The 14236-nt window shown below is 38.9% G+C and overlaps 1 protein-coding gene across 1 annotated transcript in view; it reads right to left on the bottom strand.

Moving 5' to 3' along the window:
* The window catches only part of LOC149024882 (protease Do-like 7), a 118347-nt gene that overhangs the window by 80304 nt on the left and 23807 nt on the right, over window positions 1-14236 (bottom strand). The window contains 1 exon segment of the mRNA XM_089145076.1: window positions 649-738. Coding sequence (XP_089001202.1) covers window positions 649-738 — 90 coding nt within the window.

The following is a 14236-nucleotide window of genomic DNA, read 5'->3' as shown; positions in this document are numbered from 1 at the left end:
TCTGATCCAACAAGCTACCAATCAAATTCCAAGGGCGACTTGGATCCTTGCCCCCATTCGACTTCCTACTTGAAAGAAGAACTAAACTATGCATGCCTTTCCCCACTTTGCCAAGAAAACAGCATATAAAAATCCACTTAATCATGCACAATGGGAAAGGAAGATCTGGTTATGCTTTGTACCTCCAGATAAGTACAGAAGTTCAAGCAAACATGAAGAAAATCTAGCAAAACCAGATAACAGTCAATGAGAAATAATACAAGGGGAAGAAACTAGAATTGCTTCATCTGCAAACACAATACAGGGACAATTACTTTTAATGCACAGACCCTTCCATGTCAACTTCACAAACAATGCTCAAGCTCTACAATTTAAGAACAAATTAGCACAAGAAGGTCCAAGATTTGAAATAGAAGTAACCAGAGATAATTTCAACGGCTCACAGAAAACTAATTGCATGGTTGGCAAGCAACTTTTCTATTGCACGAGTGGTTTGTGTCTATGAGAGAACATCACTGAATAAAGCAATTACAAAGATAAGCGAGAGACCAACAATGTGTTAATTAAAAAACAGAACAAACAAACAAACAAAGAGAGAGGCGCAAGGGCAGGGGGGTTTCAAAGAAATTAATATAAGAAACAACAAACCTGAAGTGTACCACGAGGAATAGTGACGGCCTCCCATTTTTTCCCAAATGAATCCCATCCCTTCTGCAGAAAACTTAGCGCCCTCACCACCTGCCATATGTAAAACCCCAATGGTTAGGATCACATCTTCAAATAACCCACCATGGAGATCAATAATAGGAAACAGAAGTACCCAGTGAAACACTAGGTGTCCCCCCCCCCCCCCCCAAAAAAAAAAAAAAAGTCTCTTATCCAATGTCCCAATATCCCACCTGTGAAGGAACTTCCAGAACACCAACCATGAGAACGAGATTCACCAGATCCAGAGAAACTTTGTAAACAAACTAATTAAGGACATCTAGATCTTAAAATTTTTTCCAATTGAGTACCTTAAAGCATTCCTTATTCCCCTGTTCAAAAGTACTTTGGAGAATTGCAATTCGCACTCATATCTTTGATAAGCATTCAGAAAATTGTAACGCTGAAAATAAAAAAACAGAGAGACAAATGGCCAGATTTGAGAGAAATCAGTTAAACTAAGATCGAAGGGTCAGATCGAACTATAACGCTTGTAGGGTTTCTTCTCTTAGTGGATATAAACTATGCAGAAAAACTCTGATTGATTCAATGGGTGGATCTCATTTACGGACAACTCCTAGTCTTCTAGGACCACTCAGACCAGCAGAGAAATGTCAAAATAGAATTCAGGTATATGATCAGATTACAGAATATTAGTCAAAGCCATAAATTTCTGATTAAATGGACCAGGAACCAGACCATATCAAATTCCAGATTTAAGTCTATTCAGAATCCTATTGCCATTTAATTAGAGGAATTAACTAGCATATTGAAAAGCTGAAATTTAATGATGATAGCAGCAATCTTGAATACAGAATTCTGAAGTCTGAACATAAATCAGAGTAGCAACCTACCTTCATAGCAACAATGCTAGTGATTGGAACAACTGAGTAACCTTAATGACAAACATCATAGAACAGTAAATAACTTTCTATCTGGGTTAATGAGAAACTTTCTATCTAGGTAAGATGGGTCTACTCCTTTCATCTCCGGTCTAACTCCCTCCGGACTGTCCCTAGGCCCTCAAATCCATCTTGGGTTTTGATAAGCATGCATTTACCATTATTTATTTGATTTAATTCCCCATACTTATTTAATTAAAGAGAGCTAATTGAGTATTTTTGTGTATTTTTCAGGAATAAGGTGATTTTGGATATTAGAGATAATATGGAGTAAAGTTGGCAAATATATTAGATATTGGTGGATTTTAAATCATGGCATTCAATCTTGCTGCTCAAGAAATCATGAAAAGTGAGATCTTAGCCAAATTGGAAATAGGTGGAGGTCTAAGGAACAAAATTGGTAATAAATCTGAAAATCGGGTAAACAGACCTACCTTCAGTATTTTGGGCATATCTCTCTCGTATGAGCTTGGATTTCAATGATTCAAGATGCTATGGAACGATATTGAAAATATCTACAACTTTCCAGTTTTGAGTTTTTCCAAATTCCGAAAGAATAAAGGTCAAATCGACAGGTAAAGAGAGGGGATTCATTGTGTGCGGGAGACATAAAAGAGAAGCCAACCACAGAGAAAGGAAGACGGCGAATGCGGCTCTCATCTCTCTCATTGCTGAAGAAGAAGACCACATCTCTCTCTCTCTCCCCTCCATATGTTTCATCTTTATTTTTCTTATGAACTTTGTGATAATGAATAGCTAGTTCCTTTTCTTTGGGATGTAGATGAACCATGCTTATTTCATTAATTTGATTGTTCTATCTCTTCTAGTTGATTGTGTTTGAGTTTGGCCAAAGATGTTTTATAGCTCAGCGAACTAAGCGTGCCAAGCTTCCGCGAAGGACGATAGTTTTGCGAAGATAGGGCATACCTAGGAAGACCATCCCTAATTTACTTTGAAGTATAGAGTTATATCGGTTAGGGAAAAGCATTGGGGATTCGAAATCCCAAAGATCTTCACATATTCATAGTTAACGTTTTTGCATTAATTAGTAGATTTAGTTTAAATTTAGTTTTGTTGAATTCAATCTTAGTAACTTAGCCTTTTAGTTCCCCATAGTTCGACCCCGTACTTTCTGCTTGCTAGATTAGTATAGGATTTTATTTTTGATTGGTTAGCGACACAATCAGGTTTGGAGGAAAATTCTCCTGCTCCAGGCCCACGCCATCTCTGTGATCTCCACCTCCATCTCCTCTGGTTCCCCCACCTCCTTCTGGCTTCATCCGTGGCATCCGATGGGCATTCTCTATAACCACTTTGGTCCCCGCACTGTTTATGACACCTGTATCACCAAATCCACCCCCTTGTCTAGCTTCATCTCTAATGGGTCCTGAATTCCTTCCCCCCTCCCCATTCTCACACAAGTTTGGGAATCTCTTCCCCCATTGCCAGCTCCTCAAGAGACCTCATCATCTGGCTCCCTTCCCCCTCCAAATCCTTCACCACTTCATCAGCTTGGAATCTCCTCAGACATCAGAATCCCAAGCCCCCTTGGCCGCCCATTGGTTCGGTTCAAAGGTTACATTCCCCATCATTCCCTTACCCTTTGGAGAGCCCTCAACCAAGCCCTCCCCACCCAATCCTTCCTTATTAGCTGCCCCGCTAACCCAAATTGCATCCTCTGTTGGAACAAATTGGAGAACCTTGAGCACCTTTTCTTTTTGTGCCCCTTCTCCAGATTTATCTGGGGAAAAACCTTAGCCTCCATTCGGCCTCCATTCGGCCCCGCTCGAGGCGATCCTATGGATTCTTCCGAGATTGGTCTTGGATTTTGAGAAACTTTTTAGGCTCGTCCATCTGCGATTGGATTGGTAAGCTAGTGTTATGTGCCTTGATCCATCACCTTTGGTGGGAGCGCAATATTTGGAGATGGACCTCCAAATCCCGCTCTATAAATAGGATTTGGAATGCCATCTATTTTGATGTATCTATTAGGTTGTTAGCTTTGCCCCACCCCCTGTTGATGATACCCAAAGGAACAAGCTTATTGTTGTCTCCTAGCACCTAAGCTCTTCTTTTCGGTCTCCTAATTAGAGACCTTGTGCTCCTTTTCTTGTTTTAATATATTTATTTATTCATAAAAAAATTTTAAAAAAAAAAATAAAACAGTAAACAATATCTTTACCAAGGAACAGAAAGAGCAACAGCATCCAAGCTTCTTGCTCAAGGTGCTGTCTGTATCAGGAAGGAACTAGCAAATTCTTTCAACTAGCAAACTAGCCCAAGAACACCCCCCCCCACACACACACACACCCCAAAAAAAACCAAAAAAAAAACCTCCTATATTATTGAATGCTATAAACCAGAGTTTTCAGCTGGGAAACCCCCTACCTGACTGTTAACATTGCTCGGTACTACTCTAAAATTCCACATGGTCGGCTTTAAGGAGGTAGACCTAATTTAGGCTGTCTTTGGCATGATTCTCATTTGTTATTTCTACCTATGTTTAAAATCAGCCCTAAAACTCATTTTGGATCAAAATATAAAATCGTTAGATAACTAATCTGTAAAATAGTTATTTTTTAACTGAAAAATGCGTTCGATAACTAATCTGTAAAATAGTTATTTTTTAACTGAAAAATGCATTCAGCATTACCTTTTTGTAAAATAATTTTTTTCTAAGTTTTAAAACTTCTGTTGAAAAAAATATACAAGTCCTCTCCTACCATCAATTGTTGATCATTTGTAATAGTGTATGATGCACAAGCAATCATGATCAATACTTGTGTTTTGAAACTATATCAACCACAACAAACATCTAGGTGAAAAACCCTTATTGATAATCAAATTCTAACTACAAATCAAGATAGACCACCTATGCTTACCCCTCAATCCCCTTGTCAACCAAATAATTCCAGACTCTGAAGCTCTAATCTCACTCAAACTCTGTCAAATAATGAAGATCAAAATCAAATATAAAATAACCGAATACACAAAATAAGAAGTGAACTAACATTTCCTAAGCAGATTAATGGAGTATATGAAACATACCAGTAAACCAATTTTACGGCCCAGATTTTCAATTTATAGAAGCTGCCACAGTAACAGAAGGGTAAGGTAGCTATGCTTTTCTACAGTCCCCCCCCCCCCCCCCCCAAAAAAAAAAAAAAAGCAGCTCTGCTTTGCAAGAACAGAGCCACAGAGGATCTGAATGAAAGATAAAACTCAAGCAAAACAGAAGAACAAATGAAAGTTTCTTCATGACCTTCCGGTGACAATTAGGTGTAAAGTGAGGCTAGAAGGCAGAGGTTTACCTAGACAATAGAAGTAAACACAAAAACGGAGCTTTGCTATATATTTGCAGTGCTGTTCTGTCTCTACAATTGATTTAAGAAAGGTGAGACAAAAATAGATTGTAACTTTATTATCCACTGGTAGTGAAACAGATCTCTCATCATGGATGTAAGCAACCATATCAATCCTTATTTTCTTTGTGATGATTTATTTACGATTCCCTTTCTTTTCTACATCATTTTAGGTTCTTCGTTTTCCACAGAAATCTTAGAAATGCACTGTTATCAATCAGCGATCTATTTTAACTTTTTAAGTGGTTTATATGAATCCTATTTAGATGCAAGAATTGAAGAACAAGTCAACTAAATGACATATGTTAGAAAACAAGCTTTAAACAATCAAAATAGCAGTTGAACTTGAATAGAGAAAAGAGAGATGAAGAACCAGTAGAAAAGACCTATGATTCTTAGCTAAAGAGTCTAGAATCACAGAGCACTTTTATTTATAGCTTCTAATGAATCTAATACAACTTGAGAGACAAGTAATTGTCCTCTAAAAGAAGGAAACAAAATATTACAGCTTTAGTAACTTCCTAACTCCTAAAATAGAAAGTTCTGAAAATAGAAACTACCACCAAAATAGAAACTATGCTTTCTAAAAAACTCCCAAAACTTATGTAGCAAGATTCCCACATTAAAAATAGAAAGTATAATAAAAACAACAGCAAAATACTGTTCACGTAAACAGTAAAAGCTGTTTTTACTGTTCACGTGGACAAGTGTTTTTACTGTCCACGTGAACAGTAACGTGAACAATAAAACTCTAAATTTACGTATACTTCAACACTTCCCCTCAAGCTGGAGCATACAAATCTCCCATGCCCAGCTTGCAACAGATAGACTGAAAACTTGGTCTGAACAGAGCTTTGGTGAACCAATCAGCTAGTTGGTCAGTAGAGCTCACAAAAGGAGTTGCTTTAAGCTTCTTCTTCACTGCATCACGCACAAAGTGACAATCTACCTCTATATGCTTCGTTCTCTCATGGAACACTGGATTACTAGCAATGTAAATGGCTGCATGATTATCACAAAACATTTTCATAGGGGCAGAAACTGGAAATCCTATTTCCTCTAACAATGAACGAAGCCACATCAATTCAGCAACGGTGTGGGCCATAGTCCCTATACTCAGCTTCAGCACTAGATCGAGCAATGGTGGACTGTTTCTTACTCTTCCAAGTCACAAGATTTCCACCAAGAAAAGTACAATAACATGTGGTTGACCGGCGATCAATGATGGATCCAACCCAATCTGCATCAGAAAAGGCAACCAAGTCCATACTCCGATTTGGTCGATAGATGAGCCCTTTTCCGGGCGCACTCTTGAGGTACCGAAGCACTCTCATCGCTACATCCCAATGAGCCTTCCTAGGAGACTGCATAAATTGACTCAACACAACAGAATAAGAAATATCAGGACGAGTAACAGTAAGATAAATAAGTTTCCCAATAAGACTCCTGTAACGATGGACATCATCTAACAAGTCACCATCATCACGTCCTAACTTCAACTGAGGATCCATGGGAATGTCGCTAGGTTTAGAAGCAAGCATGCCAGTCTCAGTCAAAAGATCTAACACATACTTTCTTTGTGACAAACTTACTCCTTTTTTACTGCGGATCACTTCAATCCCCAAGAAATATTGTAGATCACCTAAATCTTTGGTTTGGAAAGATTTTTGTAAGTGTGCCTTAACTGTATGGATTGCATCAACATCATTGCCTAAAAGGACAATATCATCAACATAAACTGCCATAATGACAACACAATCACCCTGTCGTCTAACAAACATAAAGTGATTAGAATAACACTGTACAAAACCAAAAGACTCCACAGTCTAGCTAAATTTCTCAAACCAAGCCGGTGAAGACTGTTTGAGTCCATAAATCGCTTTATGAAGCCTGCAAACACGAACATTGTCCTCCCCCTGAGCAATATACCCTGGAGGTTGCTCCATGTAAACTTCTTCATGAAGATCACCATATAAGAATGCATTTTTTATGTCAAGCTGAAAAAGAGTCCAATCATAATTCACAGCCAAAGATATCCCGACACGGACAGAATTAAGTCTTACCACGGAGAAAAAGTCTCAAAATAATCTACACCATATGTTTGTGTATAGCCCTTAGCCACTAAGCGGGCCTTAAGCCTTTCAACCGTACCATCAGAATGGTACTTAATTGTATACACCCACCGACAGTGGACCACGTCTTTCCCAGGAGGTAAGTTGACTAAAGACCATGTATGACGAGAATGTAAAGCATCCATTTCCACATCCATAGCGGCTTTCCAGCCAGGAATTTTAAGAGCTTCGGTATGATGGGTTGGAATATGAACGGCAAACATAGACAAAGCAAGGCAACGAAAGCTAGGAGGGAGATGAGAGGTGGAAACAAAATTGGAAACAGGATAAACAATGTTAGAGTGTAAAGTGCAAGTACGAGTACCTTTCCTTAAAGCAATTGGTAAGTCATCTGAAGGCAGAGTGGGATTTCCATGAGGAGAATCCGCCGGTGGAGAGGATGAAGAAGGAACATCCGTAGGGCCAGCTTCAGGCTCCACTAAAGGAGAGCCCCTAATATTGTTAGGAGGAACTCCACTATCCACAATATGTTCTGGCAACTTATGTCTTTGCTGATAAACCTGTAGAGGAACATTGCTAGTGGAAGGAACTAAAGAGGGAATAGGAGGATTATCATCCAAAACATTTTCAACAGACACAGATTGACTTAGATAATAAGGAGTGTCTTCAAAAAACGTCACATCCGCACTTGTAAATTGTTTGCGAAGAACCGGATCATAACAAATAAAACCTTTTTGAGTGCGTGAGTACCCAAGAAAAATACACTTAATAGAACGGGGGGAAAGTTTATCCAAAGGATGTGGTATGTGAACAAAACACACACAACCAAAAATTTTGGGTGGAATTGAAAACGGTTCTCTATTGGGAAAAACAATTGAAAAAGGAGATTTTTCAGAAAGCAAAGGCATAGGCATGTGGTTAATTAAATGACTAGCAGTCAAAATTGCATCACACCAGTAACTCTTTGGAATATTCATCTGAATCAAAATAGCGTGTGCAACCTCCAAGAGGTGATGATTTTTGTGTTCAGCCACTCCATTTTTGTTGGGGAGTGAATGAACAATTGGTTTGATGAATCATTCCAAGAAAATCACACAAGTTAGATATATCATGTTGCACATATTATAAAGCATTATCAGACCAAAAAATTTTCAATAGGAAGAGAAAATTGAGTTCGAATTTCATGAATAAAACTTTTAAATGTAGTTAAGAACTCTGTCCAATCCTTAAAAGATACACCCATGTAAGACGAGAGAAATTGTCCACAAAAGTAACAAAATATCGAAAATCATGCCTATTACTAATTCTACAAGGGCCCCAAATATTGGAATGAACAAGAGAAAATAAGGACTCACTACGAGAGATAGAGCGTGGAGGATAGGTGGCACGATGATGCTTCCCTAACTCACACGCTTCACAATTTAATCTAGACACTGATTTAAAAGAAGGAAATAAAATTTTTAATCTAGGTAAAGACAGATGGCCTAAACGACAGTGCCACTGGAGAGCATCTACACAATCATCAGAAAGAGCCACAATAGGGTACCATAGTCCAGATAGTAGAGTCCGTTCCTTTCACACCCTCCACCAATCGTCTTCCTTGTGTGAAGGTCCTGGAAAACACAATAAGTGGGAGTAAAAGTCACATAGAAGTTTAGTGCTTTAGTTAATTGACTAACAGATAATAAGTTAAAAGGAAAGTTAGCAACATGAAGTACGGATGATAAAGTAAGAGAAGGTGTAGGAAAAACACTTCCAGAGCCTAGAATAGGTGTGGAAGTCCCATTAGCTATGACAACAGAATTTTCAGGGGTAGATTTAAAAAAAGAGCTAAAAAGTGATGACTTACCAGTCATATGGGAAGAGGCCCCTGAATCGATGATCCAAGGGGTGGGAGTAGAAGTGAGAAGTGTTGTGTTACCTGCATGAGAAAGTGTGGCAGCAGAAGTACTAGTGGATGTGGAAGCGCCAGTTTCAATATTTTGCAATCGGCGAAGGATTTGGCTTACATCATCTCTTAGAGTCTTAGACAAGTCCCCTGAAGAAGATCCAGAACCACTATCGTTGTTTGCTACAGTATCAGTACCACCATCAGAATCGGCCTAATTGGCAAGGTGCTTGGCCCACTCTGGTTTTCCATGTTTGGCCCAACAAGCTTCCACTAAGTGCCATGTTTTACCGCAATGAGTACAAAGTCGAGATGTCTTATCAAACAGTTGAACACCACGACCTCCAGAAGACCTACTAACTCCCCCAAACCACGACCACGTCCCCTTCCATAAGAGGTAGTGAAGCCTGAATTTTCTCCTTTAGAACCTTTTTTTGGAGAACTCCCTTCAGGCAAGGCAATACGTTGAAGTCTAGAATATGCTTCACTAAGATTAGGTAAAAGGAATGATTAGGTAAACTCCCAAAACTTATGTAGCAAGACTTCCCACATTAGAAATAGAAAATATAATCAAAACAACAGCAAAATACTGTTCACGTGAACAGCAAAACACTGTTCACGTGAACAGTAAAACTCTAAATTTACGTATACTTCAACAACATACAAACTTTAAATATCTAATATTGATATAAGAGGGATTTGGATTTAAAATGGAGATGGAGGGTAACAACCCATAAAGCAAAAGTGACATAATAGCCAGGATAGAGGCCCGTCCTTCCCTTGATATAGACCACATCCATGACAGGAACCACAAGCAAGGACAACACAAACAGAACAAGGCCCGCGTTGATTCGGACCAAGGCATCGGTTCTGTGAGCAAAGAAGATGATGAGGAGAAGGCAAGCCAGCAGACAAGCATGTAAACCACCGCAAAGACCCCATCGATACTGGCATCAGGGTAGAGATAGCTGAAGTAATCGATGGCGGTGATAAAGGCATTCCAGGGGAGGAGGTAACAAGCACCCAGTGTGAAGTAGATCACTTAGGATAAATTGAAGGAGTCCTTAGGTATCCCGTCGAATTTTGCAGTGGTGTTGGAGGTTGACAACAGAGGATTAGATGCGGACGATTCTTCTTCTTCTTCTGCAGCTCTGCCAATTCATCTCTGCTTCCGGGTTGTGGTTACTTAAACCCATATTCACCGCAAACCGCAAAGTTCCACCCAATCCTGTACCACTGCACATCTGTTCTTCTATGCCTCTCGTTTTCCTTTTTCTTACTTTCAGTTCAGATCATCCATTGACAGTCCAAGGTTGAATAGAGATTAGAAATGAAGAGAAAAACAAAAGAAATTTTATAAGAGGACGTAAATTACCATTTTAAACTCACTCATTAGTCACATGTTTTAAGAACCACCACAAAAAACAGATGAAAGTGATTTTCATGAAAAAATTAAAAACAGGTTGATACTTATTTTTAACTTTTGATTGTTTTTTCAACCCTTTTTGAATAAAAATATGCTGTATAAATTGTACCAAATGCTACCATTTCTATTTATTTGGGCTAAAAAAAATGAAAATCATGCCAAAGACTGCCTTAAGAATCTTGTAGACGGTTAAAATAACTAAAAAACTTAGATTGGAACCGACCCAAAACAACTAATAAAAGAAATGCAGTGGACCCAACTTATAAAAGAAATGCAGTGGACCAAGCCTTGAAATAAGGTGGGGCATGCTAGGCAGCAATCTTAGTCCTGCTATAAGTCTTCAGCACTAAATCAGTTCTTCCCTTATGTGAATCCAATTCTAGGGTTAGGATGGGGGGAGTTGGTATTGCAATGAAGGGAAGAGAAGGAAAGAAGGGGCAGTAAGGTAGGGGAGGGATGGGGAAGGGGTTTCTTGGGGGTTGTGGGGCTGCTGCCAGGGGTGCGACAGCAGGGGGTTGGGTTTTTGGGTTGCACAGATGGGAGGGTTGGGGAAAGGGGTGTGATGGCTGTGAGGGCACTGCACCAACCTGTGGTTGAGGTGAACTGCTTCCTGCAGGTTGAATGCTCACTGTTCTTGCTGGAATTGAAGGTTGAATGCTGAAGGAGGGTGGTGGAGTTGCAGAATTCGATGTAGAAAAGCGGGACTGCTTGCAAGACTCAAAGAAGATGCTGAATATTGAATAAGACTTTACTAAAATCTGCCAAGGCCCCCTCAAACAGGAACCCAAGTCCTCAAGTCAATAACTTTTCATTCAATAATAAGATTTAAGAGATTACTAAAAGGAATACGCCATTTATAGCCTACTAAAAGACTACCACTAAGTGAGATTCCTTAACAATCTAGGATCCCACCACATAACCTGGACTCTTGAATTGGAATCTAAAAAAGACACATGCTGAAAATAAAAACTTTATCTCAAACCCTAATCAGCACATGCCTGAATTTTTATAATTAAAACTCTAATGGCACATGTGTTTAATATAAAGAAAATTTCTTAGATAGACAGATTTCAAAAAAGATTTATCCAATAAGATGTTTTTAAAAAAGCTTTACCCAAATGGATTCTACTTTTGAAAAGAATTACCAAATCAGTCCACCTAGGAAATTCTCCCTTAATTAACCAAGGACTCGATAACTAACTCAAAACAAACTCTAATCAAAAGAAAAGTCCTAAAAGATAGGAACCCTCTTTGTAAAAGAGTCTTATCTTATCCACAACTTAACCAACTCAAACACAAGTTAAACTGGGCTTCCTAACTGATTGAAACTCTTCGGAAAATAAAGATAAAATTCTGAGACTAATAACCAGCCACTGAATTAGAGCTAAAGTGACCGGAATCCCCCTCCCAGAGGGTTTGGCCAGCTTTCTTGGGTGGGGCCCTAAGGCCCACTTTATGATTCAAACAGGGAGGTCACTGCGTTCACATCATTCGCATGAAATCCTTCATCTAAGATGAATGATAGAATGACATATAGCTCTTTTATAAACCCAGATCAAGATGTTTCAAGCCATTCACATGGATCCAAGTGCATTGGTGTCCTCCGTGTCCTTCCCATTTGAGGAAAAAAGCATCATAATCAGATATATATTGAGTCATTTTGTAAGTGTCATCAAAGACCTCTTCAATTTCATCATCAGGCAGTGGCTTTAATCAGGGCAGCCTCAGCAAGTGTTATGAGTCACCTTCATCTAAGTAATATCCCACATATAGCTGTAGATCAGCCACATTGGAATATTTCTCATAGCTATATTATCAGGTGATTCAAGTACATAAGAATTTGGTACCACTCATTTTGAACTTCGTAGGGACCCACTTCCTCAGGTGGAAATACTTATTAACACCAAGTTCAAGCCACTTATGATTAACAAGGACAAATCAGAATCGTTTTGTTTTCAAATTCATATTTGAATTTCAAGTCTAGGGTTTAGAGAAAATTTAAGGTTTCTAGTTCTAGGATTTATAGGGGTTGGCTAAGGTTAGGGTAAGGGTTAAAGGTCAAGGAGGGGGAGGGAATGAACAATCCAAAAGGGAGTGAGATTCGGGTAAGGGGTTTGCAAGATCTAGGGCATGGCAGATCAGGGTTATTAGGGTTTTGGGAAACAAAGATGAAGTGCAGGTTTTAGCATTTTGGGTGGGCAATGGGGGTGAGGGATGGGGATTGAATGCTAAGGAGAAGGACGGAGGTGATTGTCCCAAAAGGGGGTGGGATTGGGGGAAGGGGATTGGAAGATATTGGAACTAGGGTTTGGGGGAGAAAGAAGAGATGCAGCACGGAGGGGGGGTTTGGAATACATACAATGGGAGGAAGGAGAGGAGATAGAGTAGGGGGTGCTTTACTTACCAATAGAGAGCTTGGAGAAGATAACTCACATGAACAAACCTTGGAAACCTCCAAACTCCTCTCAATTTTCCTTCAATCAATTTTATTAATCATCAAAACTGGTTTGGTTACATGTGCTGGGCTGTATTTATAGCCTTACATTGAAGGTCTCCTAATTGGACTCAAATTTGAAAGTAAAACAAACCAGATATTCTGATTTAAAAGAACTTCTAACTAAATAAAGTTGCAAAAATAGGACTTCTATCATAAAAAAGAATCCAACTTAAGATAATATTTTAACTTAATAACTCCAAACTAGATTAGGACCCTTTCATAACTTAACATGGACTCCTACCAACGTACTGAATCCAACTAAACCTTATTGAGCCTGATTAGCAGTGTAGGCCGCCAGACTTGGATGGGTGAACCTTGTGAAGCTTTGATCAAATGGAGAAGGAATTTGTGAAGGCTGACAATTCTGCCATAGCAAGAATCTAGGATTGACTTCATCATAGACCCCAATGGATCATCAATCTTGGACCTTCCAAATTGAGAAGGCACAGTTGTGGCAGCAACACGCAAGAGAATACTCAAACTAGTGTGCATTACTAATCATCATTCATATCAAAGTTGGTGTAGGATTCTACTAGGACTCTAGGAGTCTAAATAGAGTTTGTATAGGAGTTAAATTAGAGTTTGTATTCATGTAAAATTCTATTCCTTGTAATAGTCTACTTTCCACTTAATTATAAATAGAGGGCTTGAGATCATAGATCAATAAGCCATTCTACCAATTTCATATTTCTCAACAGTTGGATCCCTTCCGATCGAGTGGAGGGGCTTATTTATACATAATATGCACGAATGGTAATCTGGTTTGGACTCCAAGCTGGACTCTGACTTGAAACTAGAAACTAATTGACTTAGACTAGGACACTTAAAATTGAAACAAAAATATAAGAAAAGACTATTCTGTCCTTATAACTTAACTTGGGCAGAACTTACATTAATTAAAACTTTTTTTTTTGGGTAGAACATTAATTAAAACAATTAATCAAACTATTTTCGTACTTAACCTAGTCATTAAACTTTTGGGTCCATCAATGACCACATAAACCTATTAAATAAAAGCCCAACACTCATATCTATCAACCCTAGGTTGACTTGAACCAATTCAGTGCTGGATCTACATCAATATTGGTCCTTATCCAGTACTGCAGCTGGTAGTTAGGCCTTCGGTCAATTGATCTCCTGTTGTGAGCGTAGACTGTCTTTAGCTGTTTTCCCACAATGGACTAGGCCTCTGGCTAAGCTATTGATTATAATTTTTCTAATGGGAAAAAAAAATGATGCTCCAAAACAACAATTTCTATCACTGGCCAATTTTGCAATAGATTCTCATTACCTATTATATACTGACTTAGCACCAGGCAGCCTTGCAGAAAAGAAAATCCTGCAAGACGGTAACAAGACTAACTGCAATTCATGAAGTAGAATT

This window comes from Hakea prostrata, chromosome 2 (genome assembly GCF_041222555.1).
Source record: "Hakea prostrata isolate BN-2017 chromosome 2, UWA_Hpros_2, whole genome shotgun sequence".
Lineage (NCBI taxonomy): Eukaryota > Viridiplantae > Streptophyta > Magnoliopsida > Proteales > Proteaceae > Hakea > Hakea prostrata.
Note: the sequence above shows the minus strand (reverse complement) of the source record. Positions and strands in the feature narration are given on the sequence as shown.